We start from the raw sequence: 21200 nt of genomic DNA, 5'->3' as shown, positions 1-21200 counted from the left end.
AGCCCTGTAGGTTACGGCACTTCAGGTGCACATCCAAGTACTTTTTTAAATGTGGTGAGGGTTTCTGCCTCTACCACCCTTTCAGGCAGTGAGTTCCAGACCCCCACCACCCTCTGGGTGAAGACATTTCCCCTCAAATCCCCTCTAAACCTCCGACCAATTACTTTAAATCTATGCCCCCTGGTTGTTGACCCCTCTGCTAAGGGAAATAGGTCCTTTTCTATCCACTCTATCTTATTTTATACACCTCAATAAGGTCTCCCCTCAGCCTGCTCTGTTCCAAAGAAAACAAACCCAGCCTATTCAATCTTTCTTCATAGCTAAAATTCTCCAGTCCAGGCAACATCCTCGTAAATCTCTTCTGTACCCTCCCTAGTGCAATCTTTCCTGTAATGTGGTGACCAGAACTGCGCGCAGTACTCTAGCTGTGGCCTAACTAGCGTTTTATACAGTTCAAGCATGACCTCCCTGCTCTTGTATTCTATGCCTCGGCTAATAAAGGCAAGAATGGAATCGATCTTTATGGCAGCTGGAAATTATATATTTTTTATATCAACTTAGGGGGTGTAGTGAATACTGAGGAAGACTGCAACAAAATACAAAATAACTTTAACAAACTGGCAGAATGGGCACGTAATTGACAAATTAATTTCAATATAGTTAAGTGTGAGGTGATGCATTTTGGTGGGAAGAATAAGGAGGCCACATACATCTTGGAAAATAAGAGTCTAAATAGGGGAGAGGAGCAGAGGGATCTGGGGGCACAGATACACAAATCACTAAAAGTAGCAACGCAGGTTAGCAAGGCCATAAAATATACCATCAAAGCACTGGGGTTCATTTCTAGAGGAATAGAATTGAAAAGCAAAGAAATGATAAACTTGTATAGAACCTTGGTTAGACAACACACAGTTCTGGTCTCTATATTACAAGGTTATACAGGTACTGGAGAAAGTGCAAATATGATTTACAAGGATGATTGAATGGGCACAACTATCAGGAAACTGAACAGGCTGGGGCTCTTTTCACTAGGAAAGAGAAGACTGTGGCGGGGGGTGGAGTCGTGGGGGGCGGTGATCTGATAGAGGTCTTTAAGATTATGAAGGGGTTTGAGAGGGTAGACGTAGAGAAGATGTTCCCACTTGTGAGGGAGATCAAAACAGGAGGCCATAAATATAAGACGGACACTAATACATCCAATGGGGAATTCAGGAGAAACTTCTTTACCCAGGGAGCGGTGAGAATGTGGAACTCGCTGCCACAGGGAGTGGCTGAGGCGAATAGCAGAGATGCATTTAAGGGAAAGCTAGATAAAAATATGAGGGAGAAAGGATATGCCGATAGGGTGAGTAGGGTGGGAGGGGGCTCGTGTGGAGCATAAACACCGGCAGTTGGGCCGAAAGTTGTGCAACATTCTATGTAATCCCAAAAGGAACAAACTCTTAAGTTTTTGCCTCCACCAAACCCACAGGTATCTGCAGGTGATGCGAAAGTTGCAGAGAACGTACCGAATGGAGCCGGCGGGTAGCCAAGGAGTCTGGGGCCTCGACGACTTCCAGTTCCTTCCCTTCATCTGGGGCAGTTCCCAACTAATAGGTAAAGTGTCGTCATCTGCTTTCATAAGAACATAAGAAATAGGAGCAGAAGTTGGCCATTCGGCCCCTCGAGCCTGCTCCGCCATTCAATAAGATCACGGCTGATCTGGTCTTGGCCTCAGCTCCACTTCCCCGCCCGCTCCCCATAACCCTTGACTCCCTTATCGTTCAAAAATCTGTCTATCTTTGCCTTAAATATACTCAATGACCCAGCCTCCACAGCTCTCTGGGGCAGAGAATTCCAAAGATTCACCATCCTCTGAGAGAAGAAAATTCCTCCTCATCTCAGTTTTAAATGGGCGACCCCTTATTCTGAAACGATGCCCCCTCGTTCTAGATTGCCCCACGAGGGGAAACATCCTCTCTGCATCTACCCTGTCAAGCCCCCTCAGAATCTTATACATTTCAATAAGATCACCTCTCATTCTTCTAAACTCCAATGAGTATAGGCCCAACCTGCTCAACCTATCTTCATGAGACAACCCCCTCATCTCAGGAATCAACCTCGTGAACCTTCTCTGAACTGCCTCCAATGCAAGTATATCCCTCTTTAAATAAGGAGACCAAAACTGTACGCAGTACTCAAGGTCCCTTTTCCCGATTATTTCCCCCTCCCGGCAGCCCCCCCCCACCTTTTTTTCGACCGGGTTGGTTCACCACATTCCCTTACCGTGCGCTAACTATCCCATCTGGAGCTCTGCGTTCGGCCCTGGGCCCCGCCCCTCAGGAAGGATATATCGGCCTCGGAGGGGGTCCAACTCACATTCACCAGAATGATACCGGGGCTAAAAGGGTTAAATTATGAGGACAGGTTGCACAGACTAGGCTTGTCCTCCCTCGAGTTGATGGGGTGGATAGAGAGAAACTATTTCCTCTGGTGGGGGGAGTCCAGAACAAGGGGGCAGAACCTTAAAATTAGAGCCAGGCCGTTCAGGGATGATGTCAGGAAGCGCTTTTTCCACACACAGGGTTAGTGGAAATTTGGAACTCTCTTGCTCAAAACGTTGTTGAGGCTGCGGGTCAATTGAAAACTTCAAAGCTAAGATTGATAGATTTTTGTTGGGTAAGGGTATTAAGGGTTACGGACCCAAGGTGGGTAGGCAGAGTTGAGATACAGATCAGCAATCATCTCATTGAATGACGGAAGAGGCCTGAGGGGGCTGGATGGCCTTTATCTGTTCCTTGGAAGCATCTTTAATCCTGAATCTGCATGGTGCAGAGACGAAACAATCCCATCCCCCCCCCCCCGTTCACCCGGGAACAGCAGTAGAGTGGCATAAAATCATAGAAATTTACCGGCTGAAAAAGAGCTATCCGGCCTTATCCCAATTTCCAGCTCTTGGTCCGTCGGCTTGTCGGTTTCAGGACTTCAAGTGCAATGGCAGGCAACCATGTAGATATAAGTCCATGTTTTGTACTGGAACGGACACGATGGGCCGAATGGCCTCTTGTGTCGTAATTTTTCTATGATTCTAATTCACACACTAACATTTTTATCTCCTCTTCCTCTATTGACTGATTTCCCCCTTGCCCAACATTTTTGAGCTTAGAATTTGCTCCCACAGATGTGCCCCTCCTTTTCTGTTCATGTCTGCTCCTCCCTCCACCCCCCCCCCCCCCTCCTCCGAATGAACCTCCTCAGTGGACACACATGCCTTCTGTTCCGTTTTAACGGGCTGTGCAGACAATCGTAGTGCAAACCCAATCCTTCCATTCCATGCGGAGAGACTGAAGAAGCTGGGGTTGTTCTCCTTACGGCAGCGAAGGTTATGGGGAGATTTAATATTATGAGGGGTTTTGAGATAGATAGGGAGAAACTGTTTCCAGCGGCGTGTGGGTCGGAACCAGAGGACACGGATTTCGGATCATTTGGAAAAGATCCAGGGGGGAGACGAGGGGAATTAATTTTTACGCAGCGAGTTGTTGTGATCTGGAATGCGCTGCCTGAAAGGGCGATGAAAGCAGATTGAATAATAACTTTCAAAGGGGAATTGGATCCTGTTTCTGTGCTGTAAATTCTATGTGCGATGTAATATAAACATTGCAGGGCTGTGGGGATACAGGGCCCAAAATTAGCCAGGAGTCGCTCCGTTTTTTTTTTGGGAGCAATTTGATTTTTCTGGAGTATCTTAAAAATCCCCATTTTGCACATTCAATTTGCGCCAGTGTAAGTGAGTTAGTAACGATTTTTTTTTAGTTTAGTTTAGTTTTTCTCAGAAGGGGGCATTACCAGCCACCTACGTCAGTTTTGGCCATTTAGGCCACTTTGGCCAGCTAATAGTTACTCCAAATCTACTTAGGCCAGCGTATGTGACCACTTCAGAAAACCCTTGTGAAGAGTTAACAAATCAACGCAGGTAGGTACATTGGAGGCCAACAGAATTAATGACTTGACTAAAGAATGTGAATAGGATCAAACAGCTATACACGACATCATATGACAAACTTCGCAAAATTAATTTACTATACAACAGAAGCATTCATGGAAGCTTAAACTACAAAAATAAAAGAAGTAAAAGATAGTTGAATTAAATTGCCCTAATCTCTCAACTAATTTAAACAACTATTTGTTTGCAATAATTATAGTGGGTCAAAATTGAGCCCATATTATCTAAATAATGTCTACTTCAATAAATAAGATATTCTCTCAGTGTTCCTCCGTCACTTATGTTCTTCTTTCACAATAGCACCAGGTAAATCGGCTTGACAAATGGTCACCACTATTCACAAGAGACAAAGCATACTTACATAATTGTTTCAAAATATTCTAAAGTCCAGGAAAATGACAAGTCATTAAGAAAGTTCAAAAATAGCTACAGTGCATAAAATTTCAAACCTGAGGTCGATCGCACCGGGAGGCCTCGCAGCCAGGGATAGGGGTGGGCATTGGGTTCCCCCACACACAGCGGCTGCAGCACGCACACAGAGACTGGGGGCAAGGAGTTCCTGCACATGCGTGGACACGCCACTGCGCATGTGCAGACGTCCCGGCACTGTTTTCAGCGCAGGACGCTGGCTCTGCCCCCAACCTGACTGGCCACGTTATGCGAAGACCGAGGAGAGGCTGGACAGCAGCCAAAGTGGGGAGCGATATTTTCGACGCAGTTATCAATGGAGAAAAGCGGCGCATCTCCGGTAAGTGCGCCGAAAAAAGGGGTGGGCCAAATTTGAGCCCATAGTAGGGGTGTGGGACTAATTGGACTTTCGCAGAGCCGGCACAGGCACGATGGGCCAAATAGCTCCTCCTGTGCTGTATGATTCTATGCCTTCCTTTCACAGCCATGCCCCTATTTTTGAAAAAAAAGTTAGTTCCGGGATAAGGGCTTCGCTGGCAAGACCAGCATTTATTGCCCATCCCTAATTGCCCTCGAGAAGGTGGTGGTGAGCGATAAGGCAGAGGAGAGGCGCGGGAGTTCGAGGTGTGTGGAGAGGCCTATAAAGATCGGCGGGAGTTCGAGGTGCATGGAGAGGCCTATAAAGACCAGCGGCAGATCGGAGGCGACGGGAGTTCGAGGTGCATGGAGAGGCCTATAAAGACCAGCGGCAGATCGGAGGCGGCGGGAGGTCGAGCAGGGGTCGGAGAGGCGGAGCTTGTGCAGCTGCAGCAGGGAGGCAAAAAAGAAGTAGAAAGAAATCGAAAGGTGACGTCACAGCCAAGGGGGTAAGTGATTGGCTGGTGATTGGTAAGTAGTTTTTCTTTTTCTTTTCTTTATCAGTAAGTAACATTTAGCATTGTTGTTGCCCAATTAGGTTAATCTAAGGGTTAAGACATGGCAGGAGAGCTCCACCTGTACTATGTGGGAAGCCAGGGACGCTTCCGGTGTCCCTGACGACTACGTGTGCGGGAAGTATACCCGCCTGCAGCTCCTGACTGACCGCATTACGGAACTGGATCTGGGGGTGGATTCACTCTGGAGCATCCACGATGCTGAGAATGATGTGAATAGCACATTTAGTGAGTTGGTCTTACCGTAGGTAAAGGGTCCACAGCCAGATAGGTAATGGAAGACCAACAGGAAGAGTAGTGCAAGGAAGGTAGTGCAGGGGTCCCCTGCAGTCATCCCCCTGCAAACCAGATACACCGCTTTGAGTACTGTTGAGGGGGATGACTGATCAGGGGGGAGCAGCAGCAGCCAAGTTCATGGCACCGTGGCTGGCTCTGCTGCACAGGAGGGCAGGAAAAAGAGTGGGAGAGCAATAGTGATAGGGGATTCTATTGTAAGGGGAATAGATAGGCGTTTCTGCGGCTGCAACCGAGACTCCAGGATGGTATGTTGCCTCCCTGGTGCAAGGGTCAAGGATGTCTCGGAGCGGGTGCAGGACATTCTGAAAAGGGAGGGTGAACAGCCAGTTGTTGTGGTGCATATAGGTACCAACGATATAGGTAAAAAAACGGATGAGGTCCTACGAGACGGATTTAGGGAGCTTGGAGTTAAATTAAAAAGTAGGACCTCAAAAGTAGTAATCTCAGGATTGCTGCCAGTGCCACGTGCTAGTCAGAGTAGGAATCGCAGGATAGCTCAGATGAATATGTGGCTTGAGCAGTGGTGCAGAAGGGAGGGATTCAAATTCCTGGGCATTGGAACCGGTTCTGGGGGAGGTGGGACCAATATAAACTGGATGGTCTGCACCTGGGCAGGACCAGAACCAATGTCCTAAGGGGGAGTGTTTGCTAGTGCTGTTGGGGAGGAGTTAAACTAATGTGGCAGGGGGATGGGAACCTATGCAGGGAGACCGAGGGAAATAAAATGGCGTAAGAAGCAAAAGATAGAAAGGCGAATAGTAAAAGTGGAGGGCAGAGAAACCCAAGGCAAAAAACAAAAAGGGCCACATTACAGCAAATTCTAAAGGGGAAAAGTGTGTTAAAAAGACAAGCCTGAAGGCTCTGTGCCTCAATGCGAGGAGTATTCGGAATAAGGTGGACGAATTAACTGCCCAGATAGCAGTTAACGGGTATGATGTAATTGGCATCACAGAGACATGGCTCCAGGGTGACCAAGGCTGGGAACTCAACATCCAGGGATATTCAGCATTTAGGAAGGATAGGCAGAAAGGAAAAGGAGGCGGGGTGGTGTTGCTGATTAAAAAGGAAATTAATGCAATAGTAAGGAGGGACATTAGCCTTGGATGATGTGGAATCGGTATGGGTGGAGCTGCGGAATTGTAAAGGGCAGAAAACGCTAGTGGGAGTTGTGTACTGACCACCAGACAGTAGTAGTGAGGTTGGGGACAGCATCAAACAAGAAATTAGGGATGTGTGCAATAAAAGTACAGCAGTTATCATGGACAACTTTAATCTACATATTGATTGGGCTAACCAAACTGGAAGCAATGCGGTGGAGGAGGATTTCCTGGAGTGTATTAGGGATGGTTTTCTCGACCAATATGTCGAGGAACCAACTAGAGAGCTGGCCATCCTAGACTGGGTAATGTGTAATGAGAAGAGACTAGTTAGCAATCTTGTTGTGCGCGGCCCCTTGGGGAAGAGTGACCATAATATGGTAGAATTCTTTATTACGATGGAGAGTGACACAGTTAAGTCGGAAACTAGGGTCCTGAACTTTAAGGAAAGGTAACTTCGACAGTATGAGGTGTGAATTGGCTAGAATAGACTGGCAAAGGATACTTAAAGGGTTGACGGTGGATAAGCAATGGCAAACATTTAAAGATCACATGGATGAACTTCAGCAATTGTACATCACTGTCTGGAGTAAAAATAAAACGGGGAAGGTGGCTCAACCATGGCTAACAAGGGAAATTAAGGATAATGTTAAAGCCAAGGAAGAGGCATATAAATTGGCTAGAAAAAGCAACAAACCTGAGCACTGAGAGAAATTTAGAATTCAACAGAGGAAGACTTAAGGGTTTAATTAGGGGGGAAAAATAGAGTATGAGAGTAAGCTTGCAGGGAACATAAAAACTGACTGCAAAAGCTTCTATAGATATGTGAACAGAAAAAGATTAGTGAAGACAAACGTAGGTCCCTTGCAGTCTGATTCAGGTGAATTTATAATGGGGAACAAAGAAATGGCAGACCAATTGAACAAATACTTCGGTTCTGTCTTCACGAAGGAAGACACAAATAACCTTCCGAATGTACTAGGGGACAGTCGGTCTAGTGAGAAGGAGGAACTGAAGGATATCCTTATTAGGCGGGAAATTGTGTTCGGGAAATTGATGGGATTGAAGGCTGATAAATCCCCAGGGCCTGATAGTCTGCATCCCGGAGTACTTAAGGAAGTGGCCTTAGAAATAGTGGATGCATTGGTGATCATTTTCCAACAGTCTATTGACTCTGGATCAGTTCCTATGGACTGGAGGGTAGCTAATGTAACACCACTTTTTAAAAAAGGAGGGAGAGAGAAAACGGGTAATTATAGACCGGTTAGCCTGACATCAGTAGTGGGGAAAATGTTGGAATCAATCATTAAGAATGAAATAGCAGCGCATTTGGAAAGCAGTGACAGGATTGGACCAAGTCAGCATGGATTTATGAAAGGGAAGTCATGCTTGACGAATCTTCTGGAATTTTTTGAGGATGTAACTAGCAGAGTGGACAAGGGAGAACCAGTGGATGTGGTGTATTTGGACTTTGAAAAGGCTTTTGACAAGGTCCCGCACAAGAGATTGGTGTGCAGAATCAAAGCGCATGGTATTGGGGGTAATGTACTGACGTGGATAGAGAACTGGCTGGCAGACAGGAAACAGAGAGTCGGGATAAACGGGTCCTTTTCAGAATGGCAGGCAGTGACTAGTGGAGTGCCGCAGGGCTCAGTGCTGGGAACTCAGCTCTTTACAATATACATTAACGATTTAGATGAAGGAATTGAGTGTAATATCTCCAAGTTTGCGGATGACACTAAACTGGGTGGCGGTGTGAGCTGTGAGGAGGACGCTAAGAGGCTGCAGGGTGACTTGGACAGGTTAGGTGAGTGGGCAAGTGCATGGCAGATGCAATATAATGTGGATAAATGTGAGGTTATCCATTTTGTGGGCAAAAACAGGAAGGCAGAATATTATCTGGATGGTGGCAGATTATGAAAAGGGGAGGTGCAACGAGACCTGGGTGTCATGGTTCATCAGTCACTGAAACTGGGCATGCAGATACAGCAGGCGGTGAAGAAGGCAAATGGTATGTTGGCCTTCATAGCAAGGGGATTTGAGTATAGGAGCAGGGAGGTCTTACTGCAGTTGTACAGGGCCTTAGTGAGGCCCCATCTGGAATATTGTGTACAGTTTTGGTCTCCTAATCTGAGGAAGGATGTTCTTGCTATTGAGGGAGTGCAGCGAAGGTTCACCAGACTGATTCCAGGGATGGCTGGGCTGTCATATGAGGAGAGACTGGATCAACTGGGCCTTTATTCACTGGCGTTTAGAAGGATGAGAGAGGATCTCATAGAAACGTATAAGATTCTGATGGGACTGGACAGGTTAGATGCGGGAATAATGTTCCCCATGTTGGGGAAGTCCAGAACCAGGGGACATAGTCTTAGGATAAGGGGTAGGCCATTTAGGACTGAGATGAGGAGAAACTTCTTCACTCAGAAAGTTGTTAACCTATGGAATTCCCTGCCACAGAGTTGTTGATGCCAGTTCATTGGATATATTCAAAAGGGAGTTAGATATGGTCCTTATGGCTAAGGGGATCAAGGGGTATGGAGAGAAAGCAGGAAAGGGGTACTGAGGGAATGATCAGCCATGATCTTATTGAATGGCGGTGCAGGCTCGAAGGGCAGAATGGTCTACTCCTGCATCTATTTTCTATGTTTCTTGAACCGCTGCAGTCCGTGTGGTGAAGGTGCTCCCACAGTGTTGTTAGGGAGGGAGTTCCAGGAGTTTGACCCAGCAACGATGAAGGAACGGCCAATATATTTCCAAGTCAAGATGGTGTGTAACTTGGAGGGGAACTTGCAGGTGATGGTGTTCCCATGCACCTACTGCTCTTGTCCTGCAAGGTGGTAGAGTTTGCGGGCTTGGGAGGTGCTGTCGAAGAAACCTTGGCGAGTTGCTGCAATGCATCTTGTAGATGGTACACACTGCAGCCACAGTGCGCCGGTGGTGGAGGGAGTGAGTGTTGGAGGTGGTGGACAGGGCACCAATCAAGCGGGCTGATTTGCCCTGGATGGTGTCGGGCTTCTTAAGTGTTATTGGAGCTGCACTCATCCAGGCAAGTGGAGAGTATTCCATCACACTCCTGACTTGTGCCTTGTAGATGGTAGAAAGGCTTTGGGGAGTCAGGAGGTGAGACACTCTGGGTAACACTCGAGCAGCCAGAATAGATCTAGTTCCCTGAGCTTAGGGAATGGTGAAAATCCATTGAGAGTTACTGTTCCTGATCACGATCCATTCAGCCCTGATAGTATGTGTCTGGATATACTTGTCCCCCTCTACCTCCATATTTTCTGCTCCCCTTTCTAACCGAGACCGACCCACCCACCACCTCCTCCGGGATCTCCTCTCCTGCTCAGACCCCTGGCCTGATATTCTCCAACACCTCATCTATTCAATAATTCCTCTATCAGTAATATGTTGATGTGTGGCCAGTCACTCACTAAAGTGGTAAGAATCTGGTCTCGACAGCCATGTCCCTCACCCAACGATCAAGTTGGGGTACGGTAGCGTAGTGGTTATGTTGCTGGACTAGTAATCCAGAGACTTGAGTTCAAATCCCACCATGGCAGCTGGGGAATTTAAATTCAGTTAATTCAATAAATCCAGAATAAAAAGCTAATATCAGTAATGGTGACCTTGAAACTGCCAGATTGTCGTAAAAACCCATCTGGTTCACTAATGTCCTTTTAAGGAAGGAAATCTGCCATCCTTACCTGGCCTATATGAGATTCCAGATCCACAGCAAAGTGGTTGACTCTTAACTGCCCCTCTGAAATGGCGGTCGCCATTAGGAATGGGCAATAAATGCCAGTCTTGACAGCAATGCCCACATCCCAGGAACAAATTTTTTTTTAAAGTAGCTTCGGTGCTGTATTGTATGCACCTGTGAGTATGCTCGCAGGTTTGTAGAGCTGTTGAGGGAGGGCGGTCAGGCGTTGGTGTGCGTTAGCACCCAGACTGTGACTTTCCGTCTTCAGACCCTGCAGAGGTACTTATACGTCGAGCACCCTCCTAGATGGTGTGCACTGGCGACATATTTCTTCCGCCAGCAGTACTGCCTCAATTATGATACGTGGCTTCTGTTTGTGAACCTGGGGGGCGTCAGGACCACCATGCGGGGGCTACCTGTCTTTTACCAGGAACTCAACAGGGTCTGGAACAGAGTCGCCACCAAGCGCAGTTCTCCCCCGTCTGGAGTGGCGACTGTCCTTCGGGAGCCGCTGCTCAGGAATCCGTACCTCCACGACTGCGGTTTTAGGTGGCAGGCGGACAAGAGGGCTGTGTCTGGCAAGGTGACCAGGGTCAGGGACCTGCTCGATGGCGGAGGAGCAGGTTGGATGTCGCCAGAGGAGCTGGCACGGCACCTATCCTGGGCCGACGTCCAGTGCGCGGCCAATGCCATTGAGTCACTAAAAACAGCACTGGGCCCTGACTCCATTAAGTGTGTCGAGGATGCTCAAGCAGTTGGGGCGATCCCATCCGAATTGATCCCCGTCCGGACTGAATTCCTCATCGGCACCAAGCCCCGAAATCTCCCTCCCTCACAACTTGAGCCTCCTCCGGGAAATCCCCGCCATGCCTTTCAGTTCTGCGCGGAGGGGATTCCTGTACAGGCTGCTCCTGCACACTCTCCACATTGCCACCCTTGTCTGCCATCCGGACACGCCATGGCGCACCATCTTGCCGTCCGGAGGATGCGAGGGTCCTCAATGGAGTGCTCTCTACGCAGGAGTCCTCCCTTTATTTATTGGGGACTTGGCCTGGAGGTTGTTGCACGGAGCAGTCCTATGCAGTCGATTTTTAAGTCAGTTCACGGGCTCCCAGGCCGCCTGTAATTTCTGCAGTCTAGAAGAGTCAGTGTTCCATATTTATGTTGAATGTGCGAGGTTGCAGCTCCTGTTCCAATATTTGAAGGGGCTGCTCCTCAAATTCTGGTTGCACTTCAGTCCCACACTCCTGATCTTTGGGCACCCTGTGCGGAGGGGAGTGGGCAGGTCGGAAGGCCTCCTCGTGGGCCTGCTCTTGGGCATGGCCAAGGGGGCCATTAACTGGTCCAGGCAGTGGCCGGTCGAGGGGGTCGTTCAGCCCGACTGCCTGCCACTCTTCCGCTGTTACATCCAAGCCAGGGTGTCCCTGGAGATGGAGCACGCGGTGTCCACCGGTACGCTCATGGCCTTTCCGCGATAGGTGGGCGCCGGAGGGACTGGAGTGCATCATCACCCCCGGCAAACAAATTTTAATTTGATCCGTTTAATGTCCAAAGTTTAATTTGTTTATTTGCCGGTTTTAAGTGCCCCTTTAATAAGGGGGTATTTGATCTACAGATCAACCAAAATAGTTGTAGAGCTGTTGAGTTGGGAGTGGCTTAGCCAGCCTCGTGATGTTCCATAGACTCAATAAAACCCCAGCCAGTTCGATTCAGGGGATCCACCATGAGGCTGGTGGATGAACTGGTAATGTGTAGTGTGATTGTTAAACCTTTTGCTAATAAACCAACTAGTTCTTAACAGCAATATGATGCTATGAATTCTCAAGCAAAGAACCCACGAAGCAAATACATTATAGGCCCTCTATCATTAGAAACGGTCACTTGGAAGAGGGGTGTTGGTCTAAGGAAGCGTACTGAAGGGGGCGCGGAGCGTTGGCGGAAAGAATAGTCAGCAACTTTTTACTTCAGGGCTGCATTTTCTTTCTCTTTCAGATCATCCCAGCCTGCATCCGTCTCATTTTGTGGATGAGAAAGTTGTGAACGAGCACCATAAGGAATACATGTTTCTGGAGTGCGTCAGGTTTATTAATGAGGTGAGAAGTCCATTCCCGGGATTACTGGGCGAGTCGCTGCGTTGGGGGGGGGGGGGGGGGGGGGGGGGGAGAAATCTGGGCGCCGAAACCAATGATGGTCTGTAACCACCCCCTCATGGATCAAAAGAGCAACTAAAAAGAATAGTCGACACCACATCTGCACGACACGCCCACAGTGATCCCGTGGGAGTAGTTAAGCCAACGCACACTTGCAGTGCGACCCAGAAAACATTCCTTCCCCCAACCAGATCCCTGTCCTATCGCTAGACAACAACCACGTGCATTTATATCGCGCCTTTAACATAGTGAAACATCCCAAGGTGTTTTATGCGATTTAAACATTTGACACCTAGCCACATAAGTAGAAATTAGTGCAGGTGACCAAAAGTTTGGTCAAAGAAGTAGGTTTTAAGGAGCGTCTTGAAGGGGAAAGAGAGGCGGAGAGGTTTAGGGAGGGAGTTCCAGAGCTTGGGGCCCAGGCAGCTGAAGGCACGGCCACTGATGGCGGAGCGATTATAATCAGGGATGTTCAAGAGGGCACAATTAGAGGAGCGCAGAGATCTCTATCTCTGTGTGGGGTGGCGGGGGGGGGGGGGGGTTTGTGAGGCTGGAGGAGATTATGGAGATAGGGAGGGGCGAGACCATGGAGGGATTTGAAAATAAGGATGAGAATTTTGAAATTGGAGCGTTGCTTAACTGGGAGCCAATATAGGTCAGCGAGCACAGGGGTGATGGGTGAGCAGGACTTGGTGCGAGTTTGACCTGACCATGAGAACCCCAGCTGCCTGCTCAGAGATGTGCCCCCCCCACCAAAGCAGCCTCAACAGCTCTGCGCTTCGTGTAGAGTCGAGTGCAAATTCCCTGCTGTGCTCTGCAACCGTCTCTCCTCTCAGGTGGATGTGAAAGATCCCACAGCACTATTTCTAAAAAGAGTACAGGAGTTCTCCCCGATGTCCTGGGGCCAATATTTATCCCTCAACCAACATCACTATAATAGATTATCTGATCATTATCACACCGCTATTTGTGGGAGTTTGCTGTGCGCAAGTTGGCTGCCGCGTTTCCTACATTACAGCAGTGACTACACTTCGAAAGTGCTTCATTGGCTGTAAAGCACTTTGGTGCGTCCTGAGGTGGTGAAAAGCACTATATAAATGCAAGTCTTTCCAAGATCAGCAAATGTTGCAACTGCTGACCCATTGCCTTTCACCCGTTTTACTTTTCACACCCAACCAGCATCCCTTCCCCACCTCCCCCCCCATCCGCAGCTCAGCAAGAGCAAGGTATTTCTAGACACCAGAACTCCTCCCTCACGATCATCCAACACCCTCGACTACCAGCAGCAGAAGCGCCAATGCAGCCCATACAGGATCCGAAACCTGCACCTGAGTGACCAACAGCAAATGGCCTGGGCCAAGGCACCATGTCCAATGACCCAACGGCAGGTCCGAGGTCCTAGCCTCCAACGATGCACTGCAGCCCCCTTCCCTTCACAACACTACCGAGATAGGGAACTCGGTTGGAGTAAAACGCACAGGCAGGAACTAATATTTACCTGTGGATGAACACGCACTTGAGTATAAATCTTAAATCGAAACATGTTCTGTGTGTAGTTTTCCTGTTAAAATGGCTGCCCTTCGGTGAGTCTGTCTCCAAGATCACACAGTGTGTGGTGATGCATGCAGCAGCTCCAGGACTGACCTCGTGTGTCGCATCCTGATTGACAGGTGTTCTGTTTGCAGTGAGCTTTCCGTGTTTTAACCACGTCCTGATTAACTGTTTTCCAGTCAGACTCTGCGGCTTAAACTCCATTCCCTAGCCACTGACTCCATCCCTCTCCCTAACTTCCGTCTGAGGCTGAACCAGACCACATATCCGCAGCATAACTAAGACCACCTATTTTCACCCCTGTAACATCGCCCGTCTCTGCCCTTGCCACAGCTCATCCAACACTGAAGCCCTCATCCATGCCTTTGTTACCTTTAGACTTGACTATTCCAACGCACTCCTGGCTGGCCTCCCACTTTCTACACTACATAAACTCGGAGGTGATCCAAAACACGGCTGCCCATGTCCTAACTTGCACCAAGTCCCGCTCACCCATCACCCCAGTGCTCACTGACCTACATTGGCTTCCAGTTAAGCAATGCCTCGATTTCAAAATTTTCATCCTTTTTTTCAAATCTCTCCATGGCCTCGCCCCTCCCTATCTCTGTAATCTCCTTCAGCACCACAATCTCCCGAGATATCTGCGCTCCTCTAATTCTGCCCTCCTGAGCATCCCTGATTATAATCGTTCAACCATTGGTGGCCATGCCTTCTGTAGCCTGGGCCCCAAGCTCTGGAACTCCCTCTCTACCTCTCTTTCCTCCTTCAAGCCACTCCTTAAAAGATACCTCTTTGACCAAGCTTTTGGTCACCCGCGCTAATTTCTACTTATGTGGCTCGGTGTCACTTTTTAAAAATCTCTCAATACTCCTGTGAAGGACCTTGGGACGTTTCACTATGTTAAAGGTGCTATATAAATACAAGTTGTTGTTATAATGCAGCGTGTTTCTGCAGCTACCAAAGATTTCTTAGAGCTTGCAGCATAGAAATAGGCCGTTTATGCTCCACACGAGCCTCCTCCCACCCCTCTTCATCTCGCCCTATCAGCATATCCTTCTATTCCTTTCTCCCTCGTATTTATCCAGCTTCCCCTTAAATGTATCTATGCTGTTTGCCTCAACCACTCCCTGTGGCAGTGAGTTCCACATTCTCACCACTCTCTGGGTAAAGAGGTTTCTCCTGAATTCCCTCTTGGATTTATTAGTGACTGTCTTATATTGATGGCCCCTAGTTCTGGTCTCCCCCACCAGTGGAAACATCTTCTCTACATCTAGCTTATCGAACCTTTTCCACCTACTCATTTCTAGAGAAAAGAGTCTGTTCAATCTTTTAGATAGGTTTGTAGGCTATTTTCTGAGCATACACCTCATACAGTGGTCCAGCTAAGGGTGTTGAATAATAACTAGCAACAGCGTCATGACGAAAATTAAGAATTAAAATTATTCTGCTTTCCCATCTTTCCTGAAGCATGCTGGGATAGTGTTCCACAAGATCTCAGTGCCCTACAGGACCTCTGAAGTGGCCATTGTATACGTGGCCACACCTGGAGTACTGCGTACAGTTTTGGTTTCCATATTTACGAAAGGATTTACTTAATTTTGGAGGCAGTTCAGAGAAGGTTCACTAGGTAATGAGGGGGTTGACTTATGAGGAAAGGTTGAGAAGGTTGGGCCTCTACTCATTGGAATTCAGAAGAATGAGAGGTGATCTTATCGAAACGTACAAGATTATGAGGGGGTTTGACAAGGTGGATGCAGAGAGGATGTTTCCACTGATGGGGGGAGACTAGAACTAGGGGACATAATCTTAGAATAAGGGGCCACCCATTTAAAACTGAGAAGAGGAGGAATTTCTTCTGAGGGTTGTAAATCTGTGGAATTCGCTGCCTGTGGAAGCCGGGACATTGAATAAATTTAAGACAGAGATAGACAGCTTTTTAACTGATAAGGGATTAAAGGGTTATGGGGAGCGGGCAGGGAAGTGGACCTGAGTCCATGATTGGACCAGTCATGATCATACTAAATGGCGGAGCAGGCTCGAGGGGCCGTATGGCCTACTCCTGCTCCTATTTTGTATGTGTGAGACAGTGCGAGCTGGCAGGGTAAAAGAAAGAGACAGCATCTACAGCGCATTTAATGACTTCAGGTCGTCCCAAAGCATTTACAGCCAATGAAGTGTAGTCACTGTTGTAATGTAGGAAACGCAGCACACAACTCGCACACGGCAAGCTCCTACAAACAGCAATGTGATAATGATCAGATAACCTATGTTTTAGTGATGTTGGTCAAGGAATAAATTTGGCCATGGACACCTGGGTGAACTCCCCTGCTGTTCTTTTACGACCACCTGAGAGGGCAGACAAGGCCTCGGTTTAACGTCTCGTTCGGACAGTGCGGCGCTCCCTCAGTACTGCCCCTCCGACAGTGTAGCACTCCCTCAGTACTGCCCCTCCGACAGTGCGGCGCTCTCTCAGTACTGCCCCTCCGACAGTGTAGCACTCCCTCAGTACTGCCCCTCCGACAGTGCAGCGCTTCCTCAGTACTGCCCCTCCGACAGTGCGGCGCTCTCTCAGTACTGCCCCTCCGACAGTGCGGCGCTCCCTCAGTACTGCCCCTCCGACAGTGCGGCGCTCCCTCAGTACTGCCCCTCCGACAGTGCGGCGCTCCCTCAGTACTGCCCCTCCGACAGTGCGGCACTCTCTCAGTACTGCCCCTCCGACAGTGCGGCGCTCTCTCAGTACTGCCCCTCCGACAGTGCAGCACTCTCTCAGTACTGCCCCTCCGACAGTGTGGCGCTCCCTCAGTACTGCCCCTCCGACAGTGCGGCGCTCTCTCAGTACTGCCCCTCCGACAGTGTAGCACTCTCTCAGTACTGCCCCTCCGACAGTGCGGCGCTCCCTCAGTACTGCCCCTCCGACAATGCGGCGCTCCCTCAGTACTGTCCCTCCTACAGTGCGGCGCTCCCTCATTCATCATCAAGAAAGATTTGCTTCCACTCCTGAAATGAGTTCTTTGGTTGCTGAACAGTCCAATACGAGAGCCACAGACCCTGTCACAGGTGGGACAGACATTCGTCGAGGGAAGGGGTGGGTGAGACTGGTTTGCCGCAGGCTCCTTCTGCTGCCTGCGCTTGACCTCTTCACGCTCTCGGCGTTTAAATTCAAAGAGCTCAACGCCCTTCTGGATGCACTTTCTCTACCTAGGGCGGTCTTCGGCCAGGGTCTCCCAGGTGTCAGTGGTGATGTCGCACTTTATCAGGGAGGCTTTGAGGGTGTCCTTGTAACGTTTCCGCTGCCCACCTTTGGCTCATTTGCTGTGAAGGAGCTCCGCATAGAGCATTTGCTTAGGGAGTCTCGTGTCTGGCATGTGAACTATGTGGCCTGCCCAGCGAAGCTGATCGAGTGTGGTCAGTGCTTCAATACTGGGGATGTTAGCCTGGTCGAGGACACTGATATTGGTGCGCCTGTCCTCCCAGGGGATTTGCAGGATCTTGTGGGGACATCGTTGGTGATATATCTCCAACGACTTGAGGTGTCTTCTGTACATCGTCCATGCCTCAGATCCATACAGGAGGGCGGGTATTACTACAGCCCTGTAGACCATGAGCTTGGTGGTAAATTTGAGGGCCTGGTCTTCGAACACTCTTTTCCTCAGTACTGCCCCTCTGACAGTTCGGCACTCCCTCAGTACTGCCCCTCTGACTGTGTGGTGCTTCCTCAGTACTGCACTTGGGTATTCGCGGACGGAGTGTAGCTGAGCCCAGCCCCATTCTAACCTGATGATTTCCAGGTGGGGGACAATGAATAACGATAGAATGCCATTTACATGTTATTGATAATGGCTGGTTTCTATATAAAACCACGATGCTAGAAGGTTGCGGTTATATTTAGCGCGCAGTGTCAGAAATCTAAAAGGTGCCCCGCAGTTACGCCATTTATATATCTCGCTTGAATAAAGTGCGTCCCCGGTGACCTGTGTCACGGTTACAGGGAGCCGCTTAAACAGCTGTTTTCAACCCGTGCTGTTATCGATGGCAAGTTTTGGATCTGTTGCTGTGAGGCTCCCACTCCGCTTGTTTCTCAGAAAAGATTACAAACGAATAATAGATTTCTTCTTGCCTCGTATTCCCGCACGAAGTCACCTTTCATTCCCCTGCACTAAGTAATCATCCACACCTTCCCGCCGAGTCGGGAGCTATGTCGGCCATGGCTCAGTCACTATCACTCTCGCCGCTGAGTCAGAAGGTCGTGGGTCCCACTCCAGGGGCTTGAGCAACAATCCAGGCTGACACTCCCAGTGCAGTACTGAGGGAGCGTCGCACTGTCTGAAGTGTCGTCTTTCGGATGAGACGTTAAACCGTGGACGTAAAGTATCCCACAGCCACTATTTTGAAGAAACATAGAAACATAGAAAATAGGTGCAGGAGTAGGCCATTCGGCCCTTCTAGCCTGCACCGCCATTCAATGAGTTCATGGCTGAACATTCAACTTCAGTACCCCATTCCTGCTTTCTCGCCATACCCCTTGATCCCCCTCGTAGTAAGGACCTCATCTAACTCCTTTTTGAATATATTTAGTGAATTGGCCTCAACAACTTTCTGTGGTAGAGAATTCCACAGGTTCACCACTCTCTCTGGGTGAAGAAGTTCCTCCGCATCTCGGTCCTAAATGGCTTACCCCTTATCCTTAGACTGTGACCTCTGGTTCTGGACTTCCCCAACATTGGGAACATTCTTCCTGCATCTAACCTGTCTAACCCCGTCAGAATTTTAAATGTTTCTATGAGGTCCCCTCTCATTCTTCTGAACTCCAGTGAATACAAGCCCAGTTGATCCAGTCTTTCTTGATAGGTCAGTCCCGCCATCCCGGGAATCAGTCTGGTGAACCTTCGCTGCACTCCCTCAATAGCAAGAATGTCCTTCCTCAGGTTAGGAGACCAAAACTGTACACAATACTCCAGGTGTGGCCTCACCAATGCCCTGTACAACTGTAGCAACACCTCCCTGCCCCTGTACTCAAATCCCCTTGCTATGAAGGCCAACATGCCATTTGCTTTCTTAACCGCCTGCTGCACCTGCATGCCAACCTTCAATGACTGATGTACCAAGAGCAGGAGCGTTATCCCCGGTGTCCTGGCCGATATTTATTCCTGATCCAAAACAGCTTATCTGGTCATTGTCACATTGCTGTTTGTGGGAGCTTGCTGTGAGCAAATTGGCTGATGCGTTTGCTACATAACAACAGTGACTACACATTAAAAGTATTTAATTGGCTGTAAAGCTCTTTGGGACGTTGTGAAAGATGCTATAGAAATGCAAATCTTTCTCTCTCGGCACTCTCAAAACCAGCTATCCTTCTGTGGTCAGTGTTGGTTCAGTGTTCAGTGTTTCTCAAATTGGGGTCCGCAGACCCTGGGGTTCCATAGAGACATTCCAGGGGGTGCGTTCCGCAGGTAATTTCAAGCCTCCTCCTCTTTATAAAACCGACACTGATTCAGATCTGGCCAATGATTTTCAGTGGCCGGGCCCGCCCGCTCACAGAGGCCCAGAGCTCTCGCTCGCGTTTGCAACGAGCGCTCTCTGCCGGTGGGGTCGACCTCTCTCCCCAGCGCCGCGACCCTACGCCATCCTCCCGACACGCTAGGGGCACCTGGACGTCTTCGTGCAAATGCATACAGTCCCGCAGTGCAGCCGTTGCAGAGCATGCCGGTGAGGACAGTGCGGCGGGGAGTCGTGCTTCCAGCAGCATGGGCAAGGGAAGCTCACGCCCTCACTCACCTTGGCCAGCCTGCTGATGGATTTAAACATTGTCCAGCACCAAGTGGCTAACATTTGCTGCGGAATGCCCAGAACTGGTGTAGGGATACCCATCTCACTGATGTCTGGAAGTAAGAACATAAGAATTAGGAGCAGGAGTAGGCCACGCGGACCCTCGAGCCTGCTCTGAAATAACCCGCTTTTGTAAAAAATATCATTAAAACATTCATTACATGCAGCACTTTCATATTATGAGTATTATAATTTAGATGGGGGGGGGGAGGGGGGTGGGGTCCATGATTACTAATCCAAAGAAGAAAAGAAAGACTTTATATAGCACCTTTCGCCACCACCGGACGTCTCAAAGCGCTTTACAGCCAGTGAAGTACTTTTGGAGTGTAGTCACTGTTGTAACGTGGGGAAGTTGAAATTGAAATTTAAAATTCAAAAAAATCATTAATCCATTTGAAAAGGGGTCCATCAACCAAAAACGTTTGAGAACCATTAACTTAGTAAACTGACCTGAAGGAGCATTTAATCATTGTGAATAGGGGGCCTTCCATCCCCCAATGCCCCCCCCCCGCCCCCCCCCACACAGATCCAGCCAATCTCAAAACAAAAGGGGAAGGAGGAGTAACACGCCCAACCGAAATCATTTTTTGCTGCAAGTTTAACTTCTGCCGGGCAATGTAATGAATTGCATACAATTTACGGCAGAGAAACAGGTCCCTTCGGCCCAACTGGTCCGTGCCGGCGTTTATGCCTCCACATGAACCTCCTCCCACCCACCATTCTCACCCTTGTTTACAAACCCCTCCATGGCCTCGCCCCTCCCGATCTCTGTAATCGCCTCCAGCCGCCCCCCCCCCCCCCCCCCCCGGAGATGTCTGCACTCCTTAAATTTCTGCCCTCTTGAGCATCCCTGATTATAATCACTCAACCATCGGTGGCCGTGCCTTCAGCTGCCTGGGCCCTAAGCTCTGGAACTCCCTCCCTAAACCTCTCCGCCTCTCTATCTCTCTTTCCTCCTTTAAGACGCATCTTAAAACCTACCTCTTTGACCAAGCTTTTGGTTGTCTGCCATAAGTTATTTTTGGCTCGGTGTCAAATTTATTTGTTTTGTCTTATAACACTGCTGTGAAACGCCTTGGAACGTTTTACTATGTTAAAGGCGCTATATAAATACAAGTTATTCTTGTACGTTATCTCACTCTATCAGCATATCCTTCAATTCCTTTCTCCCTCGTGCATATCTAGATTCCTTTTAAATACATCCATGCTATTCACCTCAACCACTCCATGTAATGGCGAGTTCCACATTCTCACCAC

General features: G+C 48.8%; 1 protein-coding gene across 1 annotated transcript in view; it reads left to right on the top strand.

Moving 5' to 3' along the window:
• ptpa (protein phosphatase 2 phosphatase activator) overlaps positions 1-21200 on the top strand; it is a 77146-nt gene that overhangs the window by 27233 nt on the left and 28713 nt on the right. The window contains exons 6-7 of the mRNA XM_070863584.1: positions 1472-1596; positions 12409-12509. Of these exons, the coding sequence (XP_070719685.1) occupies positions 1472-1596; positions 12409-12509 (226 nt within the window). The remainder of the gene's footprint in view (positions 1-1471; positions 1597-12408; positions 12510-21200) is intronic.

This window comes from Pristiophorus japonicus, chromosome 20, assembly GCF_044704955.1.
Source record: "Pristiophorus japonicus isolate sPriJap1 chromosome 20, sPriJap1.hap1, whole genome shotgun sequence".
Classification (NCBI taxonomy): domain Eukaryota; kingdom Metazoa; phylum Chordata; class Chondrichthyes; family Pristiophoridae; genus Pristiophorus; species Pristiophorus japonicus.
Note: the sequence above shows the minus strand (reverse complement) of the source record. Positions and strands in the feature narration are given on the sequence as shown.